The following is a 23202-nucleotide window of genomic DNA, read 5'->3' as shown; positions in this document are numbered from 1 at the left end:
GACTCTACCTGGTCCTGGACGTCCTCGTCGCACAGCTCCAGCTGCATGATGTGCTCGAAGGGCCGGAACAGAGCCTCGTTGACGTGGAACTGAGGCGGCTCCGCCCAGCTGGACAGCACCTCCGTCAGGACGTCGTGGAGGAAGGACACGGCCTTCTGGGACACGCGGCGCTCTTTGTGACACGAAGCCTGGGAGGAGGAGTAGGAGGAGGAGGAGGAGGAGGAGGAGGAGAAGAAGAAGTTGAAGAAGGAGGAGAAGAAGCAGAAGAAAAAGGATGAAGAGGAGAAGGAGAAAAAAAAGAAGGAGGAGGAGAAGAAGAAAAAGAAGAAGGAGGAGGAGGAGAAGAAGAAGGAGAAGAAGCAGAAGAAGAAGGAAGAAGAAGTAGAAGAAGGAGGAGAAGAAGGAGGATGAGCAGGAGAAGAAGAAGGAGGAGAAGCAGAAGAAAAAGGACGAAGAGGAGAAGGAAAAAAAAAGCAGGAGAAGAAGAAGAAAAAGAAGAAGAAGGAGGAGGAGGAGGAGGAGGAGGAGGAGAGGAGAAGAAGCCGAAGAAGAAGGAAGAAGAAGTAGAAGAATGAGGAGAAGAAGGAGGAGGAGGAGAAGAAGAAGAAGAAAAAGGATGAAGAGGAGGAAGAGAAAAAAAGAAGGAGGAGGAGAAGAAGTAGAAGAAGTTGAAGAAGAAGGAGGATGAGCAGGAGAAGAAGAAGGAGGAGAAGGAGGAAGAGGAGAAGAAGCAGAAGAAAAAGGACAAAGAGGAGAAGGAGAAAAAAAGAAGGAGGAGGAGAAGAAGAAGTAGAAGAAGGAAGAGAAAAAGAAGGAGAAGGAGAAGAAGTAGAAGAAGAAGGAGGAGGAGAAGGAGGAGGAGAAGAAGCAGAAGAAGGAGGAGAAGAAGAAGAAGGAGTAGAAAAAGGATGAAGAGGAGAAGGAGAAGAAGAAGGAGGAGGAGAAGAAGAAGAATGAGAAGAAGGAGAAGAAGAAGAAGGACGAAGAGGAGAAGGAGAAAAGGCAGAAGGAAGAGGAGAAGAAGAATCTTTCCGTCTGTGTCCTGAAGGTCATCCAGTGACCTCTCTCCTGCGGTGCAGTTCCTACCTCCACCAGGTGGGGCGCCACCACGCTCCAGGCCCTCATGACGTGGAGCAGAGGGCGGTTCCTGTTCCTGACGATCCTCAGCATGGCCTCGCCCAGGCGGAAGAGATGGAGAGCGCTGCGCCGGTCCAGGGTCGACTTGGCCTCTCCTGCACACGCACACACACACACACACACACGCACACGCACACACTTGTTGCATCATCACTTCTTTAAAAATCAAACGCTTTACGGCTGCATGGCTACCGATGAAGGATAGAGTTATGAGTTAGGGAACGAGTGTATTGACAGAAGCAACACGGTGTGTGTGTGTGTGTGTGTGTGTGTGTGTGTGTGTGTGTGTGTGTGTACCTGGCATTGCCAGTGAATAGTCTCCGGTCTCAGTCACAGAGTCGAACAGCTGGGACTGAGACGCTTTCCTGAGCTGCTGCAGGAAGCCGACCAGACCCACCAGGTTCAGCTTGGTAGCTGCTTCTTCAAACAACCTGGAACACACACACACACACACACACACACACACACACACACGCTTGTTGAAGTGATGAGAAACATGTGTCATTTCGTGAATATATTTCGAGTGCACATGAACTACGTTTCCAGGCCCTCGCCGCTCTCTGTTTTTGGGCGTGTTTACGATGCTCTGGCGTCGTGGTGTTTTCTGTATTCTCTCCATCTGTTGCAGGAGATCAGAGGGAACTCTCTTTTCCGCCCCCTCCTAAAAGCAGCCTAGATAACCGGTTACATAAGAGATGATCCTTGAAATAAACACAGTTTATTCCCTGCTTGTGCCAAACTTTAATATGTGCAGCACACGCACACACACACATACACACACACACATATATACACACACACACACACACACACACACACACTTGTTCTTTTTCACTCCTAAGGACTCTAACCTTGACCCTGACCTAATTTTAGATGTAATCCTCAAACTCTCAGGTGGCGCTCTGCTGCCATCTGGTGGTCGTTATGAGAAAAGCATCTCCTGCTGAACACCAAATGTCACATTTCAATAATATAATAAAAAATAAATAACTCTATAACTATGTAACTTAGAAATATGCATATAATATGTTATTGTAAAGAAAAATATTCTTTATTAATTAAATGAAAAAAAGACTTTGATCGGGTTGAGATTTATAATGATACTAAAACAATATATATATATATATATATTTATATATTTATACACTATAGATATATATATAGATTTTTTTTATGAACCACAGCAAAAAAAAAAGATCATTCATGAATAGAGATAAATCAAAAATAAATGATTAAAGTAAATATTTCTTTATATCTTAGAAATATATATAATATGTTATTATAAAAATATTCTTTAATAAAAAATAAAATAAAATATTAAATAAAATAGATATATTAAAAACCAAAACCAAAACCAAAATATATATATATATATATATATTTCTGAACCACAACAACAAAAGAGAAGATCATTCATGAATGATTACAGAGATGAATCTAAGCTGCGTTGTGATATCCGTGCCCTACCTGTCCGCCTGCGTCGACAGCGTACACACAGCCTTGGCAGCACTGGTCCCGGTCATCAGGCTGCCGCTCTTCAGGTCCAGACCCCGGCCTCTGCTGCTCTCCCTCAGCAGCTCCTGGATGGACAGAGGCTGGATCACCGGCTGGCTGAGGCCCAGCTCCGAGGCCTCCGGGCTGGGCTCGCAGCTCAGCTCCATCCCCAGGTCCACCGCCTGCTGGCTCTGCTGGGTGATGGTGGTCAGGGAGGACGGCTGCGAGGCGGCGTCGCTGAAGTGGGTGTGCTCCATTGAACTGATGTATTCAGTCACCCTGAGGGAGAGAATCACACCGCGTTTGTTTTCTGACGTTTAAAAACATTCAACACCCAGAAGGATATTGCAGCTTCCTGAAAATGTAATAATTTCATTTTTGTGGGAAAATGAAACCGACTAAACTTTGTAAATTGTTCAATTGTTCAATTTTTTTTAAGCTTATACATTTTTTTTGCTTCACACAATTCAGAGCAGGTAATTTCCCCAAAAGTGTTTTTTTTAAAATCTGTGAAATATAATTGGAAATTGGAAAGTAATTGAAAATATATATATATATAAAATGTATGTGGAAGAATTAGATGGTGAAACTGGCCTACAGAACATTTGAGTAATCTATAGATAAGCTGAGCAGCATTCAGTACCTCGCTGCATATTGAAGTATCTGTGTGTGTGTGTGTGTGTGTGTGTGTACCTGAAGACGTGTGGCCAGCAGTCGTGGTTGTGGCTACCCATCTCCAGTCCTACGTTCAGGATGGCGTCCATACACAACACGTGAGCCGTGTGGAGGCGAACGCCCTGAGGACGGCCGATCTGCTCCAGACGATGTTCAACGCGCTGCTTCACTGGAGACACACACACACATGTAAAACCTACAGTACACATGTAGGCACAGAAGTTCCAATAAATAAAAATATTGAGCATCTACAAACTTCCCACGATACCACTTTATCAAACTCATAGTCGGTATGTCAGTTTAATAAAATGTGATGATGCTGCAGGAGGTTTCTGCCAACATTTGAAGGAGTTGCTGCACGAGAATCGTACAGATGGATAACCGGAAAATCACTCAAGTCTTTTTTTGCCAGAGCTGTGGCCTCCTGGGAATTAGTGTGAAGCCGATGCTGCCAAATCAAATTCTGTGTGTGTATATGTGTGTGTGTGTGTGTGTGTGTGTGTGTGTGTGTGTGTGTGTGTGTGTGTATTCATCACAGCGTGCGAGCTGCTCTCTGTACCTTGTGCGATGGCGTCGCCCATCTCTCCCACTTCCTTTTCCTCCTTCTCCTCCTGCACACACGACGCTGCAGCCATCTGGGCCAACGCTGAGGCGCAGTTGGCAGCCACACCTGAAACACACACACACACACACACACATAAACACACACATAAACACACACGTCTTATCCATCTTATCTCTTTGTACCGTGTTGTATTAGATATTGTATTTAATACACACAGTGCAGCAAACTGTTTATTTACAATGAGTTCAGGCTAATTTAATATATATATATATATATATATATATATATATATATATATTTATATACATATATATATATTATTTAAAATGAGTTCAGGTTAATTTAATATATATATGTGTATATATATATATATTTATATATATACATGTATATATATAAATATATATATAAATATACATATATACACATATATATATAAATATCAATATATATGTATATATATATATCTATATATATATAAACAAAAACAAAAAATATAAATATATGTATATATATATATATCTTGAGTGATTGTTGCTGAAAATATTTGGTGCGGCTGAAAGCACACACACACACACACACACACACACACACACACACACACACACACACACACACACACACACACACACACACACACACACACACACACACACACACACACACACACACACACACACACACACACACACACACACACACACCTTTACGTCGTTTTAGCCTTTCCAGCTCTTGGGCTGTTGCATCTTTTAATCGACCTTCAGTATCATCCATTGACCCCTGACCTTTGACCTCTCCGTGTTGCGGGGTGAAAGAGAACAAAGATGCACGAGACGACGCGTGTTGACCCACCCAAAGCGCAGCTGAGCGCCGCCGCCTTGCGGAGGCCGTCTAGACTCAGACAGATGGTGTCCCTCTCCCTCTGGCTCTGCTCCTTGACCCCCTCCGCCCCCAGGATGAACGCCAGGCCCTTGGAGCTGCCCGCCATGCGGCCCGTCAGCGGCGTGGACAGCACGTCCATCAGGTTCTTCCACACGCCGGTGAGGACGAAGCGAGAGAACACGGCCCCTGGAACACAACGGGGGAGGAGGGGGGACAATTAGTGTTGTGACGCAACAGATCGGACTCTTGAACGTTCGTGAAGACGACGTCAACGAAGCAGAAATGTTACTGAGTGTTTTACTGAGTGTAATCAATAATTGTCTGAGTAAAACGGGGAATGAATCCATTAATCCATCCGTCATATTTCTGGGGGTGTTGGCCTCTGACCTGCCATCACAGTGTCACTCCCGGCCTTGTCAACGCTAAGTGGCGATTGGTTGGACGCCCTCCTGATCAGCTGACCTCCGATCGCGCTGCTGCCCAGACCGTCAATATCTGAGGGAAATAATGACAAGTCAAGTTGTGAATTGATTGGCCAACAATTACATATAATTACACAACCGTTCAAAAGTTTGGGGTCACTTTTAAATGACCTTATTATTCAAAGCACTGTTTTTTTTCTCCAATGAAGATAACATTAAATTAATCATAAATACTCTCTCTACATAGTTAATGTGATAAATGACTATTCTCTGGTGTTTAATGAAGTCTCTCCAGAGGTGTGTAGAGGCCCATCTCCAGTGTTCTAATGGTACAGTGTGTTACTGCCTTAGAAGACTAACGGAGGGGTAGAAAACTATTGCAAACCCTTTTTATGTGAGCGCAGCTGAAAACAGTTATGCTGCTGAGAGAAGCTATAAAACTGGCCTTCCTTTGAGCCACAAGTTTGAAGAACAACTTGAATATTTCACATAAAAATGATTATTTCTAACCTTGTCATTGTCTTGACTATATTTTTCATTAATTTTGTATTAATTTGATAAATAAAAGTGTGAGTTTTCATGGGAAACACCAAATTGTCTGGGTTAACCAAACATTTGAACGGTAGTGGATATAAATTATGTGCAAATATTGGTAACATTATGTCATTTAAAGAAAATTCGCACATTTTCCTATTTTTTTAAGTACTCTTTGATTTTCTCTTCAAGGTAAAACAACGACACATGCTGAAGTTTAAGCGCTTTGACCAGGAAGTTGGTGTAAATGTCTCAGCCGGACGTGAACATGGCAGCGTGAGCACCTGTCAGCACGGTGATGAGCGGCAGCGCGTGGTCCTCCGGGGCGCCGCAGTACCCGGCCTCGCCCAGCAGGTTGCGCTCCAACACCTGATTGTAGAGCTCCTCGATCCAGGCCTGAGAGAGAACCACGAGGACCCCGCTGCTCTGGATCAGACGCACAAACTCCTTCTGCAAAAAAACACAAAAAACACACAAAAAACAAACACACGACCCACAATCTAAATATATCGTACTTTGCGAATACACATTTTATCCTATTCCAAATACACATTTCTCATATTTTCTTCTCCATTACAACTCAGTCGCCTTTACGCAATGAAAAAATCATGTGCGAATACGGCATCGCCCCACAAGGTGGCGCTCACCAGGCCGAGGTCGGGGGCGAGCGCTCGCCGCTGGTAGTAGTCGCAGCAGCAGAGCTTGAGGTTGAGCAGGAGGGCGTAGTACGACACCAGGTAGAGGCCGTCGGCGTTCATCAGGGACTGGCAGCTCAGCGTGTCACCGGCCTCGAACCCCGGGGAGTGGATCCCACCTGGAGGCGGCAGACGGGGGGATTATTTTCGGGGGGAATTGTTCAAAACTCCTTTACATTTACATCATCACTGCGCCATTAAACCATGAAAAAAATAATAATAATAATTTGAATTTTCAAATCACATATCAAAACCTATCTGTTCAGAACTGTTGTTATTGTGTGATTGTAAGCTCTATGTTGTCATTGTTTTGATTGTAATTGTAGTTATTTTTATTGTTTAGCTCCTAGGATGTTTAAATTATGCATATTTGAGTACCTTGAATAGCGCTATAGAAATTGAATGCATTATTATTATTATTATAAAAAGAAACAAAGAAGTCGACACAAATGCGTTTACACCAATTGCGTTGCGATTGTTTGCGGGGGGGCGGGGCTTATCTCAGTTAAAACCGTTATATTTTCCATCCACCACGGATGTCACGGGGTGAGGCTCAGGGGCAAAGAGACAGGCTTGACTCGAGGTTTCAGTGAAACAAAAAAACACTTCACTTCAGAAGAGGTAAAACACAAGAACTCTGGCTTGAAACTAACTAGAAAAAAAACAATAGGGATCACCGTGGGAACAAAGAGCGAGACAATGAAACAGAAACGAAACAGAGACACAACGAGACAACAAACCCTCTTCACATCCCTCCCCTCGTCCCTCTTCCCCTCTCTCCCTTTCCCCCACTCTCCCTCTCTCTCTCTCTCCATCTCTCCCCTTTATCTCCCTCCCCCCTCTCCCCCTCTCACCGGCCTGCAGCCCGGAGCAGAAGCCGGAGGAGAAGTTCTGCAGCGACTGGTCCACCTGGGCGGCGCCGGGCAGCCCCAGCAGGCGGGGCAGCAGCGCCGCCAGCGATTGGACGAGCAGCCGGGCGCTCTGCTGGTCCGCCTCCTGGTTGCGCAGCAGCTTGAGCGACAGGGCGGCGGTGCGCAGGGAGCGGTGGCCCGGGCAGTCGCGAGGCGTCTGCTGCTCCTCGTCCGCCAGCGACACGTTGTCGGAGCCGATGTCCGACACGTCGGAGCGGCCCGAGTCCTTCTCCGCCGCCATGGAGTACTGGTCGCACGAGTCGAACTCCGTGCGCGACAAGTCCTGCTCCTCGACGCTGGGGAACCGACGGGGAGGACATTTAAAAAAAAAAAGAGGTCTACTGCCAGATATTAGTCAGCAGCTTCATTTGGTCTTGAGAGAGGCAAACGACTAAGATATATTTAAAGTTATATTTAATTATGTGGCTAAGCAGTTGGAAATACTTTTGAATTTTTTTAAAATTAAAGTTATGCATTGAATAATACTTAAATGTCCAAAAGCCGAAAACTGTCATAAATTGAGAACCTGACAAACTGTAATGTAATGTAAAATAATGTTAATATCTTAGCTTTTTGCATTAAATTCCAATCTGAACTTAAAAACAACATTTATGGCAAAATATTTTTTAATAATGTTAAATTTGAAGTTCGAGTCCCGAATCAAATGGAAGCCGATGACCATGTGACATCATCGTATTGATATTATAATTATATGGCTAAACACTTCTTTTAAAAAAAAGTTATGCATTAAAAAATAAAAACATTTCCAAAAGCTCAAAAAGTGAGAACCTGACAAACTGTAATGTCGGAGCTTTGATGAAAAATAATGTTAATATCTTTTTTGCATAAAACAACTTTCAATTATGTTAAATAACATAATTAACATAATAATGTTAAATTTGAAGTCACAATGTAAGCCGATGACCATGTGACATCACAGTATTGATAATATAATTATATGGCTAAACACTTCTTCTTTTTTTTAAAAGTTATGCATTGAAAAATACATAAATGTCCAAAAGCTGAAAACTGTAAAAGTGAAAAGCTGAAAAACTTTAATGTCGGAGCATTGATAAAAAATAATGTTAATATCTTAGTTTTTTGCATAAAACAACAATAATGTTCAATTATGTTAAATAATGTTCAATTTGAAGTCACAATGTAAGCCGATGACCATGTGACATCACAGTATTGAGATGTAGGTCAACCGCTGGAGGCGGAGCAGTGTGTGTCTTTTGTTACTTTATTACCTTCGCATTGAAAAGGTTATGTATTTATTTGTATGCGTGTTACTCGCATAACTCAACAAGAATTAAACCGAATCGCATGACATTTGGTGGGATGATTGGTTATTATCCGGGGACCATTTGATTATATTTTGGAATCGATCGGGTCAAAGATCAAGGTCAAGGTCATGAAAAGGTCAAAATCTTCTTTTTACCAGAGTCAATTTATATCCAATTGGCATGCAACTAATGCCAACATTTTCATAATTCAATGCCCAATCGTGTGATATGCGAAGGTATGCGCTCTACCGAGTGCCCGTTCTAGTTGTATGTTGTTTTTATTTGGATGAAACAACGAGACAAGGCGACGTCATCACGAAATCGAAGCAGTATCATCAACTCTACAAAACTCTCGATTGGGTTCAGCCGCCATTTTTTTAAAGTGCCGCCATTAATTTGAATTCGTCATTTTAATCAAAGCGCCGCACGCGTACCTGAAGTTGCTCTCGCTGTAACGTGACCCCCCCCCGTGGTGGGACCTGGTCCTGGACTCCACAGACAGGAAGTTGGTGATGTCGGGGTGGACAAGGTCGTGACTTCGCTGCACCACATCTGGAGGAGGAACCACACCTCCTCTTTCCTCCCCACCGATGTCTCCTCCTCCTCCTCCTCCCTCCTCCCGTTGGCTCCCCTGGTTCTCCTCGCGTTCGCTTCCCTCTCCGCCGCCGCAGGACGAGGTCGAGGGGGGCGGGCGCGCGTCCTCGCCACACTCCTCGGGAGCAGCGTGGCCGAGCTCCCCCGCCTCCAGATCCACGGTGGTCTGGCCCGTCTCCGTGGTGATGCTGATGCTGATGTCGGGGCTGCGCTCGGTGGCGGCCGCGTGGGCGGAGGAAGAAGCGCCGGCGTCCCAGGCGCCGTGCTCAGAGGACAGGATGTGTCTCTGCCACCTGAAGTCGGCCTCGTTGATCTCCAAGGACTCGCGCGTCGACTCCGCCGCGTCCTTCAGGTCCTCCAGGCGTCGGAGGAGAAGTCGAGCCTGAGAGGAAAACGCGCGCTTTACGCCCCAAAAATCTGCGATTTCTTCATTTATTTATTCTCAAGATCCGTCGCACGCGAGCCGTACGTACCTGCTCGGGTTGGATGCCGCGGCCGTGCGACAGTTCGTCCAGCGCCCCGAGGAGAGCGCAGGCGCAGGAGACCGACGAGTAGCACGCCTCGATGCCGCCCTTCACGCAGGCCTCCGTCATCCCGTCCATCACTCTGAGGGGGGGGGAGCACACAACATGTGAAGGCCCTCTGAAGGGCCCTCTAGGGGTGAAGGCCCTCTCCTCTGGGGGGAAGGCCTCTGGGGGTGCGTGGGCTCTAGGGGGTGCGTGAAGGCCTCTGGGGCGTGAAGGCCCTGGGGGGGGTGAAGCCTCTGGGGGCGTGAAGACCCTCTGGGGGGGACGTGAAGGCCCTCTAGGGGGTACGTGAAGGCCCTCTGGGGGGTATGTGAAGGCCCTCTGGGGGGTATGTGAAGGCCCTCTAGGGGGTACGTGAAGGCCCTCTAGGGGGTACGTGAAGGCCCTCTGGGGGGTACGTGAAGGCCCTCTAGGGGGTACGTGAGATTTGTTTAAAAATATATTTAAAATGAGCATCCATTAAAAAAGCCTTTGAAAATAGTTAGTGTAAATTCATAAACTGAATTGTATATATTATATATTATATGCTAAATGCTGCGTATTACATATTTTTTTTCACCCAAAATGCTTTGCACTGGTCAGGGGGTATATTTTACAGGGGGTATAGAACTAAAAAAAGTTGAGAACTATTGATCTAAGGAACATCATCAGGAGGACAACTGTAATATAGTGAATTAAATGCATTATTTGAGCATTCTGTGCAAAGTAACAAATGCTAACGCAATGACGTTAGATACTATTCAGCAAGCTCAACTTAAATGTAACATAAAGTTAATTCTACCAACCCCGGCAGAGAACAGAGAGGGGGAGGAGTTACTCACAGTTTAAGAAGGTCCAGGTGGGACTTCCTCTTTGAGAAGGAGCGCTTCCTGGTTTCAGGCTCCGCCACGCACGGACCGGCGAGGTCGTACAGCCGCTGGGGACTGCCCAGGATCTAACACACACACATGCATATGCACACACACACAGATTGCAACATGAGCCATTACATACTTATACTTTAGTGGAGTGGAAAGTGACTCCATGGCCTCCTCCTCCTCGCACCTCCTTCATGATGCGGATGGCCTCGGTGCGGTGCTGGGGAGGCGGGTACAGCAGGATCCTGTGGTACAGCGACTGCAGCACCGGCTTCATGGACTCCACGCAGTTCACCAGACGCACGAGCTCCGCGGCCACGTAGCACACGGTGCGCACTACCGGCGCAATCCTGGCGGGGGCGCTGGAGGAGCAGCCGGACCCTCTGCCTTGATCGGACACCCCTCCTCCGAAGGAGTCCAGCTCCTGGCTGAATCCTGGGAGGAGGGACATGGAGATGAACCGCGAACATCACGTTGATAAGAGCCTCACACTGAGAGAGTCTGAAGATCTGATTTCATTCAGAGGATCGGAGGTTCGATTCCCTGGCTTTGCTTAGTCGATGTGTCCTTGAGCAAGACAATTAACCTAGAATTGATCCTCGCTGGTTGATTTTACCTCCTTAAAGACCATATTCAGTATAATAAATATATATATATATTTAATATACTGAATATTAAAGTATATTAAATATATATATATATATATATATTAAATATATATATATATATATTTAATATAGTATTTCATATATACATATATAGTATATTATATATATAGAGATCGTTGTTGACTTCCGGAAAGGCCACACCCATCACCCACCACTGACCATCAACGGTGCGGACATTGAGCAGGTCAGCAGCACCAAATTCCTGGGGGTGGAAATCAGTGAGGACCTCTCGTGGACAGCCAACACTACATCGCTGGCAAAGAAAGCACAGAGGCGCCTCTACTTCCTCCGGAAACTGAGGAAAGCAGGGAGCCCCCCATCCATCATGTGCACCTTCTACCGCGGCACCATCGAGAGCATCCTGACCAACTGCATCACTGTGTGGGGCGGAAGCTGCACAGACCACAGCAGGAACGCCCTGCAGCGCATAGTGAAGGCAGCTGGAAGGATCATGGGTGCCTCACTCCCCCTCCCATCCCTGCAGGACATATACAACACCCGCCTCACCCGCAAAGCGACCTCGATTGTGAGTGACCCTGCCACCCCTCACACGGTCTCTTCAGCCTCCTGCCCTCTGGGAGGAGATACGAGCCTCCGGGCTCACACCACCAGGCTGTCCAACAGCTTCATCCACCAGGCTGTCAGGAAGCTGAACTCTCCCCATCCTCCCACTCAGTCCTCTTTCAGACTCACATGTCTGAATGCTGCTAGCACAATTTATGTTGTCTATATGTTTACATGTTTCTTACTATTTTTGCACTTTATGTTGTCTATGCACTTTATGTTGTCTATATGTTCACATGTTTTTTACTATTTTTGCACTCTATGTTGCACAATTCACTTTATGTTGGACAGAAGAGAAACGCAATTTCGATCTTCTGTATGTTTGCACATATGGAAAATTGACAAATAAAACTGACTTTGACTTTGACTTATATACCTCCTTGAAGACCATATTCAGTATATTAAATATATTCATATATATAGTATATAATATATATATATATATAAAACATATAGTATTACATATATACATATATCGTATATTAAATATATATATATATTTAATATGCTGAATATGGTCTTTAAGGAGGTAAAATCAAACTAGTATTAAATATATATATAGTATATTAAATATATATAAAATATACTGAATATGGTCTTTAAGGAGGTAAAATCAACCTCCTTATTAAATATATATATATATATATTTATTTAATATACTGAATATTGTCTTTAAGGAGGTAAAACCAACCGCTTCCTGTATATTTGGTTCAAAATGGACCCAGACTGTTGAATTATTTAATATCTCATTAAGTAAATGAGCTTGTTCCAAAGCAGTCACGACTACGACGACGTCAGACTTTGGAAATGCAACTGGCTCGTCTTCAGAATCTTTTGACTCGGAAATTATTATGAAAATAATGTGGAAACGGTTTCGTACTTTTGCCAGTTGGATTTAAAATTAAACTATTTTCTTTTATGATCTTCTTTGTATAAATGCCATAATCGTGACGGCCTGGTTTACCTAGACCGTGTCTGTCCGAGAGGCGGTCGGACGCGCCCGTGTAGCCGTGGTGGGAAGCGATGGTTTTGTCGTTGGCTGGATTTCCCATGATCGCCACGAGGGACGGACACAGCTGCTTCCTGGGTGAGGGAATGTTACGCAATGAAAAGGTGAGATGAGGAATCAGCATCAACTGGAGAAAATAAGGATTACAGAAGAGCGTCGCATCTCACCACACGAGGTCGCCGAACCCTCTGGACAGGTGCATTGTGGGAGGGCAGCTGCTGAGCATGGAGAGGATGCACTCCAGGTAGAGGAGCTGCAGGAGCTGGTTCTCACTGGACGATGTAAAAGACACAACAACCAGCGTCAGAAATACACCAGGGCAAAGGGCAAAACTGCCCCGAAGAAATATAATTTTGCCTCTGATATCATGAGGAGGAGCAACAAATGCCTCCATAATTTCTTCTAATAATTATGATAATTGAATAGCCTTTTGTTTTTGTTCTTTGTTGTGCTGTTTTGCCTGTACTGTACACTCAAAGAAAATCTATAAATATAATTTTAAATTACAAAAAAAGAAAGAAATACGTTATAATTGTTAATAGTTGTTTAAAAAAATGTAATAATAATAAATAACCACAAAGAAATAATAATAACATTGAATATGATTATGTTTTCTGTTTGTTTTGTGTTAAAAAAATCTCAGAAAACACTTTGAATCTGTAGACTAATCGTCTCATTATTTCTATTTTAATGACAATTTCTCCTATACTGTAAGCCTAATTAAGTATATTTATTATTTTCAAAAAGTGCCCGCAATTTCTTTTAAAATGCTCCTGGATTTCAGTCACTGAGGGCAAAGATTTCCCCCTAAATGAGATTCAAATGTCCTACCCTGACAACAACATATTACACATGAAGCTTTTGTTGTTATTGTTTTTAAAGAGAGGCCGACATGAGCATCTCGCCGTATGAGTGATGTGTGAGCGGGGTCAGTCGGAGGAGGAGGAGCTTCATTGAGCACGTTATCAGCCGAGGCTTTTCGTTTCTCTGAATGATCATCTGGCTCAATTAAAAATCAATTATCACCAAGATATAAAAAGAATATCACGCCACATCATGGAGAGAAAAAAGCTGCCGCGTCACCTGTCCACCGACTCCAGCCGCTCGCAGAAAACCGTCAGAACCGTCACCACGTCTTCACACAGAGCCTGGCTGGTGGGAGAGATGTCTGCCGGCACACGGAAAACAACCGCGAGTGAACTCATGGCACCTTCTTTATGGAATATGTACAAGTGAGAAGATATATATATATATATATATATATATATTTAAAAAAAATATATATATATAAAAAATATTTATATATATATATATATATATAAAATAAAAATAAAAATACATATAATATATATATAATATATATATAATATATATATATATATTTTTTAAAGAATCATTTTGAGGGCCGTGTGGAGACAACAGATGTTTTGTACTTTTCACCGGACTTCTCTCAGAAATAAGTTTCAATATTTTTCCCCCGACATGTAAAAGTATTCCTTTAATTCTCTCGATGTTTCCTCAGATTAAACGTAATCGCATTGGGGGCGGGGTCAAAGTGTAGAGTTAGTGGTGTTGAACCGCATCGCATTTAGAGGCATTTCTATTATTTTGACCCCCCCCCCCCCCGCGTGTTTGTAAATGTCAGGACAACATTTTTTTAAAGGCCTCTCATTATAATGTAGTCCATTACCACACAGCATGTGACTAACAGACGATGACGTCGCCTACCTCTCCTGTGCAGCGGCGGCGCCGTGACCTCGTCTCCATCTTCGCCCTGAGGAGGAGGAGGAGGAGGAGGTTGGTCTTTTTGGGGTTTCAGGGTCAACACGGGTGTTTGAATCTCGTTTATTCCGTCTCTGATTGCCTCACATGTGTCTTTGTGTCATATTAACATGCGTGTTTGTGAACACATTAGAAATATACATTGAAATAATAATAATATATTATATTTACATAGCGCTTTATAAAAATCTCAAAGACGCTTGCTCTATGGATTTCCACACATCGAGTTATTGTCACGCCTGTAACAAAAGATGCAATTAGTGCATCTTTACTGTCTTTGGAGCCCAAAGTGACGCTTTCAAAATGGTGTTTTAAATTAAAAATAATACAAAAATAAAACGCAGGAAATCCCATGATTTGGGGAAACTGTAAAACAGGATGTTTCCCGTTCATGTGCATCAGTGTGTAGATCTACTGTGTGCCTTTTGTACCTCCTGTCTGTGTCTCAGCTGCAGCGTCAGGTCTCCCAGGATCTGGCTCAGCGTGGCTCGGACCGCCGTGTTGATGCTGCGCTGGTGACAGCTGGACACGTAGGTCTGGATGCACACCTAACACACACACACACACACACAGTTATTTCTGTCAATGTGTGATCTTTCTATCTGAGTCACAAAAGCAGATCAGATCATGACGCACAGTCCCGTCTCTCTCCACCCACACCCGCCTCCCTTGGAAAAGCATCTATGATTAAAAAGGGAGGTTTCCATGGCGTCAAAGGTTACCACGGCCACCAGACAAATGAGAGGCAGGGGGGCAGGTGGATGCATCGTCAGATTAGAAGGTCACAGAGTGAACACTGCGGGAAAGGTGAGACGGCAGCTGAGCAACGGCGCTCTTCCTGTGGCACGACGCAGGCTTTTATCAGAGAGTGAGTTGGGAGCACACAGGGTCCCAGGAGTGTCTCACTCTTCACATTCAGGCGGTAAATACACAGAACGCACCCGAAAGGAGAGGCCAGGCACATTTATACCCATGATGCAACACAAAGTGAGTCACAGATTACACAAGAAACACACGATAGAAACAACAAAAGCACACGGAATAAAAACAATGAAACTCAATGGATCAATGAGATTTTAAAAGAACATTTATTAAAAGCAATGGCAGATGGTCATTAGCTCAGATTTTAAAGGTAAAATTATTATCTACATTTTAAAAATATATATCTATATATATATATATTAATATAGATACATATATATATATATGTATATATACATATACATATATAAGTATATATATGTATATATATATACATATATTTATATATGTATATATATAGATATATAAATATAGATACATATATATATGTATGTATATATATATATACATATATATGTATATATATAGATATATTTATATATCTATATATATATATTTAAAGCAATACAATTATGATTAATTTCACCAATTACAAAAAGGCCGGTTCTACGGTCCAAACAAAGACCGTCTCTGCTGATTATACTCGGATGATAAGTCTTGGCAGCCTCTGGGATGTTTTTCACCTCCTCCACCTGGGCCTAATCAATGGAGGATCAATACTTCCTGCATCATTAGGCCTTCCAGAACCTGCATGTGTGTGTGTGTGTGTGTGTGTGTGTGTGTGTGTGTGTGTGTGTGAGAGATGAGCAAGAGAGAAGTGGGAGCACTCTTCTGCTGCCTTCCTAAAATTAGAACTCCTTCTTGGAAACAGCAAAAGATGCATTTAAAACATTTTCCTTTCTTATATAATAATAATCTGTGTTTTACAGCGAGATCTGTGCATGTATTGTATTGTAAATGAAAGTGTGGAAAAATTGAATTTTCTCAAAATATACAAAAGCTTTTTAGGAAAAGAAAACGCACGTATCTCTTCTAATTCACTTATTTAGCCCAAATGCAACACAACCTTCGCCCTCTTCCCTTCACACGTGATGTGGCACGAAGAACTCAATTGCAGACAGCACTGTAGTGGGAGGTTAATAAAACTAGCTTCTCCATGTGTTCATGTGGTGGTACTATGCATCAGGTAACGTGTGAACTCAAGTGATAAAACGCCTGCTGCTATTACACCCTTTGCCTGCAGGTGGCGATAACACCATGTCATGCCTTCCCTTGTCCTCTAGGCGGTGCAGGTGCAGAATTGGGTGTGAACGGGATTATTATGAACTAAATTAGAGGTGATGGGAGTGATTTGAGGCTGGACATTACTCCTCATGCGGGCGTGTACAGCAAAGTGATGCCACGTTGCCAACGTGAAGCATTTTGAGAAATTGGGACTCGTTTCCTGGTGTTTTTTTAAATTTTTTTTACATTTAAAAATAGGGACAAAGCATCTCAGGCATCTTTGAGCTGAACGGAAAAAATTCAAAATCACACACACACACAACGCGTGTCATGTATACATGTCACGTTTTCCTTGTTAGGCGGATTTCTCGCTGCATTCGCATCTTAGACACTGAAACCGTCAGCCGGAAGCTGAGGCCCGGTCGTCAACCGCTCTCAGGAGTCGGTGTCGCGCCGCGTCACGAAAACCAATGAATCATTAATTAAATGTGTTGAAACTGCAGAGACCCCTCAGCGCTGCCAATCCCTGGATCGAGGACCTGTGCTGAGCCTCGCTGTGTGTATAGGACGGACTGATAATAGAGTGGTGTTGACAACCTCTCCAGCCACTCTGAGTTATGACACACACACACACACACACACACACACACACACCAGATGGCCGCCCCTGACCCATTCACACATGTTGACCAGGTTTTTATGAGCTGTTAACGGACGTCAGACGTACAGGAGCTGCTGCCGCTGAGGGGAGTGATGCTGCTGGACGGATAACACTCATTTGGGTTGACCGTTTGGAGATAACAGGGGGGGGGGGGGGCTGGTTGTTGTCATTAGATGGGGGTGGGGGGGGGGTCTCCTCTACTGTTACAAGGCCCACATGGTCCGACTTCAGATGCGATCCACTTTCAATGGCAATAACACAAAAGAGTTCTGCTTCTATGCCGGTGGATCCTTGAGTTCAGTTTGTTCCTCCCCCCCAAAACATGAGATTTTGGACAATTCCTCAAAATGGTTGCAACCATGGCAACTGCGATGAGAGGGGCCAGAAAGAGTTAGAGCGCTGCACTGGACACGACAAACACCACCAGGGAGGAGAGCGTAGTCCAGACCTCATCCTGGATGGGACTTCTTACTTCATCAACGTCGCCAACACAACCGGTTCCAACCGGTTAGTCCACTGTTTCAATGGAGGCTGTGACTTGGCAAATAGCTGCCTTCATCTTGTGTGTATTTGTTTTTATATTTCCAATAAACTAGCAGTGTGTGTGTGTGTGTGTGTGAGAGAGAGAGAGAGGGATAGAGGGGGGGAGAGAGAGAGAGGGAGGGAGGGGTGTGTGTGTGTGTGAGTGTTTGAGAGAGAGAGAGAGAGGGATAGAGGGGGAGAGAGAGAGAGGGAGGGAGGGGTGTGTGTGTGAGTGTTTGAGAGAGAGAGAGAGAGAGGGATAGAGGGGGAGAGAGAGAGGAGGAGAGAGAGAGGGATAGAGGGAGAGAGAGAGAGAGGGAGGGAGGGGTGTGTGTGTGTGAGTGTTTGAGAGAGAGAGAGAGAGAGGGAGAGAGAGAGAGGGATAGAGGGGGAGAGAGAGAGAGGGAGGGAGGGGTGTGTGAGTGTTTGAGAGAGAGAGAGAGGGATAGAGGGGGAGAGAGATAGGAGGAGAGAGAGGGAGAGAGAGAGAGAGGGATAGAGGGGGAGAGAGAGAGAGAGGGAGGGAGGGGTGTGTGTGTGTGTGAGTGTTTGAGAGAGAGAGAGAGAGGGAGGGAGGGGTGTGTGTGTGAGTGTTTGAGAGAGAGAGAGAGAGAGAGGGATAGAGGGGGAGAGAGATAGGAGGAGAGAGAGGGAGAGAGAGGATAGAGGGGAGAGAGAGAGAGGAGGAGGGGTGTGAGTGTTTGAGAGAGAGAGAGATAGAGGGGAGAGAGAGAGGAGGAGAGAGAGAGAGGGATAGAGGGGGAGAGAGAGAGAGGGAGGGAGGGGTGTGAGTGTTTGAGAGAGAGAGAGAGGGAGGGAGGGAGGGGTGTGTGTGTGTGAGTGTTTGAGAGAGAGAGAGAGGGATAGAGGGGGAGAGAGATAGGAGGAGAGAGAGAGAGAGGGATAGAGGGGGAGAGAGAGAGAGAGGGAGGGAGGGGTGTGAGTGTTTGAGAGAGAGAGAGGGATAGAGGGGGAGAGAGAGAGGAGGAGAGAGAGGGAGAGAGAGAGGGATAGAGAGAGAGCGGGAGGGAGGGGTGTGTGTGAGTGTTTGAGAGAGAGAGAGAGAGGTTTGTGTGTGTGTGTGTATGAGAGAGAGAGAGAGAGGGAAATAGAGGGAGAGAAAGAGGAGAGAGAGGGAGAGGTTTGTGTGTGTGTGAGTGTGTGTGAGAGAGAGGGAAATAGAGGGAGAGAAAGAGGAGAGAGAGGGAGAGAGGGAGAGGTTTGTGTGTGTGTGTGAGTGTGTGAGAGAGAGAGAGAGAAAGAGAGGGAGGTGTGTCTGTGTGTGTGTGTGTGTGTGTGTGTGTGTGCAGGACCACTCATCTCAACTTTCTGAATAATGGATGAGAGTACCGCATGAGACGAGGCCTTCTGGTGGAATGACGGAACAACGAGGCTCCGCCTTTAAAACAATAAAGAAACATCTGGCGCTCAACAAAGAGAAATGAGACCGGTCCGTCAAACTGAGACGAGAAAGAATCGATGCGCTTCTCTAGTCTGAGCTGAAGCCTCTTTGCCACCACAACACACACACACACACACACACATGGCGACAAACATCCAAGCACGCACACACACACTCACAATTGAGGAGCCATTTGGAACCCGGGGTCAAACCCCCGACCTTCCGATGAGTGGACTGCCCCTCCCACCAACAGATGCAGGTATACGGTCGTGGATTCATCGGATGCTTCGTTGAAACTTGTTTCTCCTCTTTCCAGAAGTCACTAAGACTCATTTAGCTTGAAAATAAACATGTCAAACTCTTCTCTCCATTTAGTTCTCGTCCATCTAATTGTTCATGTCCAACACCAGGTGCGTGTAGAAAATCATTTTATGGGATACCAACAATCCCTTTTTATGATGTAAACCTCATGTCTTCGATGCATTCTCTAATACAGCCGAACAAGGTATCTAAAATATTAATTTCAGCATATCGCTGATTATTTGTGCATAAAGCAAACAGAAAGTGCTTTGTTGTTGTTGTTGTTGTTGTTGCTACATGCACGATGTCACCTATCTGAAGAGGTTCACGCCGCCCTACCTCGGCGATCCGGAGGATGGAGTCTCCGTTGATGTCAAAGTTTGGCGAGTAGGTGATACACAGCAGGACCTGCACACAGGGGACAGAAACCCTGTTTTATACGTTGGAAGAGTCAAGTGCTTCTGTAGTTCTTTATTATTATTATAATCATGATAATTATGATAATACATATCAGTTCACGCTCTATATCAAATCAGGACCTACGGCCATGTTTGTTTTTTTACCTTCATGACCTCCACCTGCAGGTCTTCATGGAGGGATGGCGTGACTCGGATGGCCTCCAGCATCTGGCTGAGCAGCTGCTTCTCCAGGGCCTCCGACTCCACGCCGACACCGCCCACCAACCTGTCCTCACACAGGAGCTTCTGATTGGACAGAGGGAGAGAGGGCTTTAATGAAGCAGCTGCTTCCCTTGCGATGTCCATATAAATAAATATATATATATATATATATAAATATATACATATGTATATATATATATATAAACACATATAAATATATATCTATATATAAATATATACATATGTATATATATACACATATATATATATATACATATCAATATAAATATTTACATATGTGTATGTATATATATATATATATATATATATATAATTAAAAATACATATCTATATATTTACATATGTGTATGTATATATATATATATATATATATATATATAGATAGTTCTGGAAACTATCCGAGTGGGCCGTCTCCTGACAAAATTATGATGATATTTTAATGATTATTTTAGTTGCTGTTTGAGTTGTGTTGAAATGGCTTACTTATTCTTAAAGGCCAAGTTGTGTTCTTTAATTTGATGTACAACATCAATATATTTGCTGATGTTTATTGTAATGTTTTAGACAGTTTAACCACAATGTCAAAAAAGTCCCCCAATTGGGGCTTAAAGGGTTAAATTGGCTTGCTTGGTCATACTCGGCTTATTAAGGCGGTATTGAGTTGAACAAATGCTTTTTTTATTGCTATTCAATGACAAAAAGGCCGATTTATTCTTTACATTTAAGTTGATGTTGCAGATCCAGAACCAAATGGATGAAATAAGGCCGAATGAATGAATGCGTGTCACAGTTCTGCTTGGGTAGATGTCGAGGTACCTGCATCCCAGTCAGCGCCGCCTGGCCCAGTTTGGTGTTTTTAGACTCCAGGGCCATCTGGAGAGGCAGCAGACAGCGCTCTCTGGACGCACACAGGCAGAAACACAACAACCGTCACCATCACCCCCCCCCGAGCCACTCCCCACCGGGGAGTCTAAAACTCAGAGATGAGTCCGCGTTGTCCGGTTACCTCGTTTCAATGGTTTTGTGTTTGTTAGATGCCAAAAATGAAAAAGCTTCAACAGAGAACAAAACTTTATAATCTCTAGAAAAAATAAATAACAGCTTAGAAAACGTACTTAACCCCTTTATCAAATGCTCAGAAATACTCAGAACCAATGTGTTTGGGTCCTCTACATGAGAGAATAAACACAAACACATTCCTCGTCAAAGTCATCCTGCATTTCCTGCATTTTTACTTCATTGTTTTCGTCAATCAGAGGATGTCTCACAGCGACGACACTTTTTTACATTATTACATATCATTTAGCAGACGCTTTTATCCAAAGCGACTTACAATAAGTGCATCAACCTAGAGTGCAAACTCAGAACAACAAGAATACAGAAAGTAACATTTCCTCAACATAGTCGAACTACAAAAGTACCACAATAAGAGCTATTTAAGAGCCACTGAAGTGCTAATCTGTGTTTTAATCCAGATATAGTCGGAAAAGATGTGTTTTTTCACTTCAGAGAGAACCATCGCTCTCCATCATCATCATCAATATTTAATCCAATAATCCGTAATAAAGCAACTGGAGGTCATCGAATGAATAATTCACGGCATCTGAAAGCAGTTTGGCACGTGAACTTTTTTTTCCCGGAGAGTTCTGAAGACACCGTGTCGGCTTGTGGATTTTGAATGAATCCATCCAGTAGAAATGTGGTTCTACTGTTGATTGTGTCTTTGATTTACTTTTAGAGGCGTCTGGCTCATGATCGCCGACTGCTGCTCTCTTCCTGTTCTGTTATCTTTAAACCGACTGATGTGGAAGTTCAGTTCTCAAATTCTATATTGGCATTAACATCCCAGGAAAGATTTGATCTAATTCATTCAAATCAAACACGCACACACACACACACACACACACACACACACACACACACACACACACACACACACACACACACACACACACACACACACACACACACACACACACACACACACACACACACACACACACACACACACAGTGTGTAACATAAAGGAAGGCTAGCCACGTGACTCAGAGAGGAACACTTTGAATTTGAATATTTGGTTATCTGTGTCTCTGCAATAAACACACACTCACTCACTCACACACACACACACACACACATATACACACTCACACACACACACACACACACAGACTCACACACTCACATACTTACACAAAGACACACACACTCACACACACTCACATACACACAGACTCTCACACACGCTCACACAGACTCACACACTTACTACGCACTCACAATTACACACTTACAAACACACACACACACACAGACTTACACACTTACTACACACACACACAGACTCTCCCACACACTCACACACACACAGACTCTCACACACGCTCACACACACACACACACTCACACACTCACGCACAGACACACACACTCACACACTCACGCACACACAGACTCACACACTTACTACACACTCACAATTACACACTTACAAACACACACACACGCGCACACACACACACAGACTTACACACTTACTACACACTCACACTTACACACAAACTCACACACTTATACTTACACACACACACACACAGACTCTCCCACACACTCACACACACACACAGACTCTCACACACGCTCACACACACTCACACAGACTCACACACTTACTACGCACTCACACTTACACACTTACAAACACACACACACATACATACACACACGCACACACACACACACTTACTACACACTCACACATACAAACACACACACTCACACTTACAAACACACACACACACGCACACACACATACACTACACACTCACACATACAAACACACACACTCACACTTACAAACACACACACGCACACACACTCACACACACAGTGGAAGGCAAAGGGCCTCCGGGCCTCCGGAGCTTGGAGTCAAAGTGAAACCGCTCGACCTACCGGAGCTGTGAGGCGGGGATCTTGGAGATCTTGGCGGATCCATTGTGAGACTCCAGAGTTTCTGTCGGTTCACAAA

General features: G+C 44.1%; 1 protein-coding gene across 1 annotated transcript in view; it reads right to left on the bottom strand.

Annotated features, from left to right (window-relative positions):
* The window catches only part of arfgef3 (ARFGEF family member 3), a 42267-nt gene that overhangs the window by 15438 nt on the left and 3627 nt on the right, over window positions 1–23202 (bottom strand). The window contains exons 2-26 of the mRNA XM_056436105.1: window positions 23127–23187; window positions 20991–21072; window positions 20097–20237; window positions 19873–19941; window positions 15034–15150; window positions 14549–14594; window positions 13904–13988; window positions 12988–13092; window positions 12776–12894; window positions 10767–11014; window positions 10544–10656; window positions 9669–9801; window positions 9312–9577; window positions 9036–9251; window positions 7259–7611; window positions 6357–6523; window positions 5994–6159; window positions 5141–5248; window positions 4724–4939; window positions 3866–3976; window positions 3325–3475; window positions 2605–2910; window positions 1435–1568; window positions 1087–1232; window positions 9–188 (exon numbers count right to left, since the gene is read on the bottom strand). Coding sequence (XP_056292080.1) covers window positions 9–188; window positions 1087–1232; window positions 1435–1568; window positions 2605–2910; window positions 3325–3475; window positions 3866–3976; window positions 4724–4939; window positions 5141–5248; window positions 5994–6159; window positions 6357–6523; window positions 7259–7611; window positions 9036–9251; window positions 9312–9577; window positions 9669–9801; window positions 10544–10656; window positions 10767–11014; window positions 12776–12894; window positions 12988–13092; window positions 13904–13988; window positions 14549–14594; window positions 15034–15150; window positions 19873–19941; window positions 20097–20237; window positions 20991–21072; window positions 23127–23187 — 3839 coding nt within the window. The remainder of the gene's footprint in view (window positions 1–8; window positions 189–1086; window positions 1233–1434; window positions 1569–2604; window positions 2911–3324; window positions 3476–3865; window positions 3977–4723; window positions 4940–5140; window positions 5249–5993; window positions 6160–6356; window positions 6524–7258; window positions 7612–9035; window positions 9252–9311; window positions 9578–9668; window positions 9802–10543; window positions 10657–10766; window positions 11015–12775; window positions 12895–12987; window positions 13093–13903; window positions 13989–14548; window positions 14595–15033; window positions 15151–19872; window positions 19942–20096; window positions 20238–20990; window positions 21073–23126; window positions 23188–23202) is intronic.

Source organism: Pseudoliparis swirei, chromosome 17 (assembly GCF_029220125.1).
Source record: "Pseudoliparis swirei isolate HS2019 ecotype Mariana Trench chromosome 17, NWPU_hadal_v1, whole genome shotgun sequence".
Classification (NCBI taxonomy): domain Eukaryota; kingdom Metazoa; phylum Chordata; class Actinopteri; order Perciformes; family Liparidae; genus Pseudoliparis; species Pseudoliparis swirei.
Note: the sequence above shows the minus strand (reverse complement) of the source record. Positions and strands in the feature narration are given on the sequence as shown.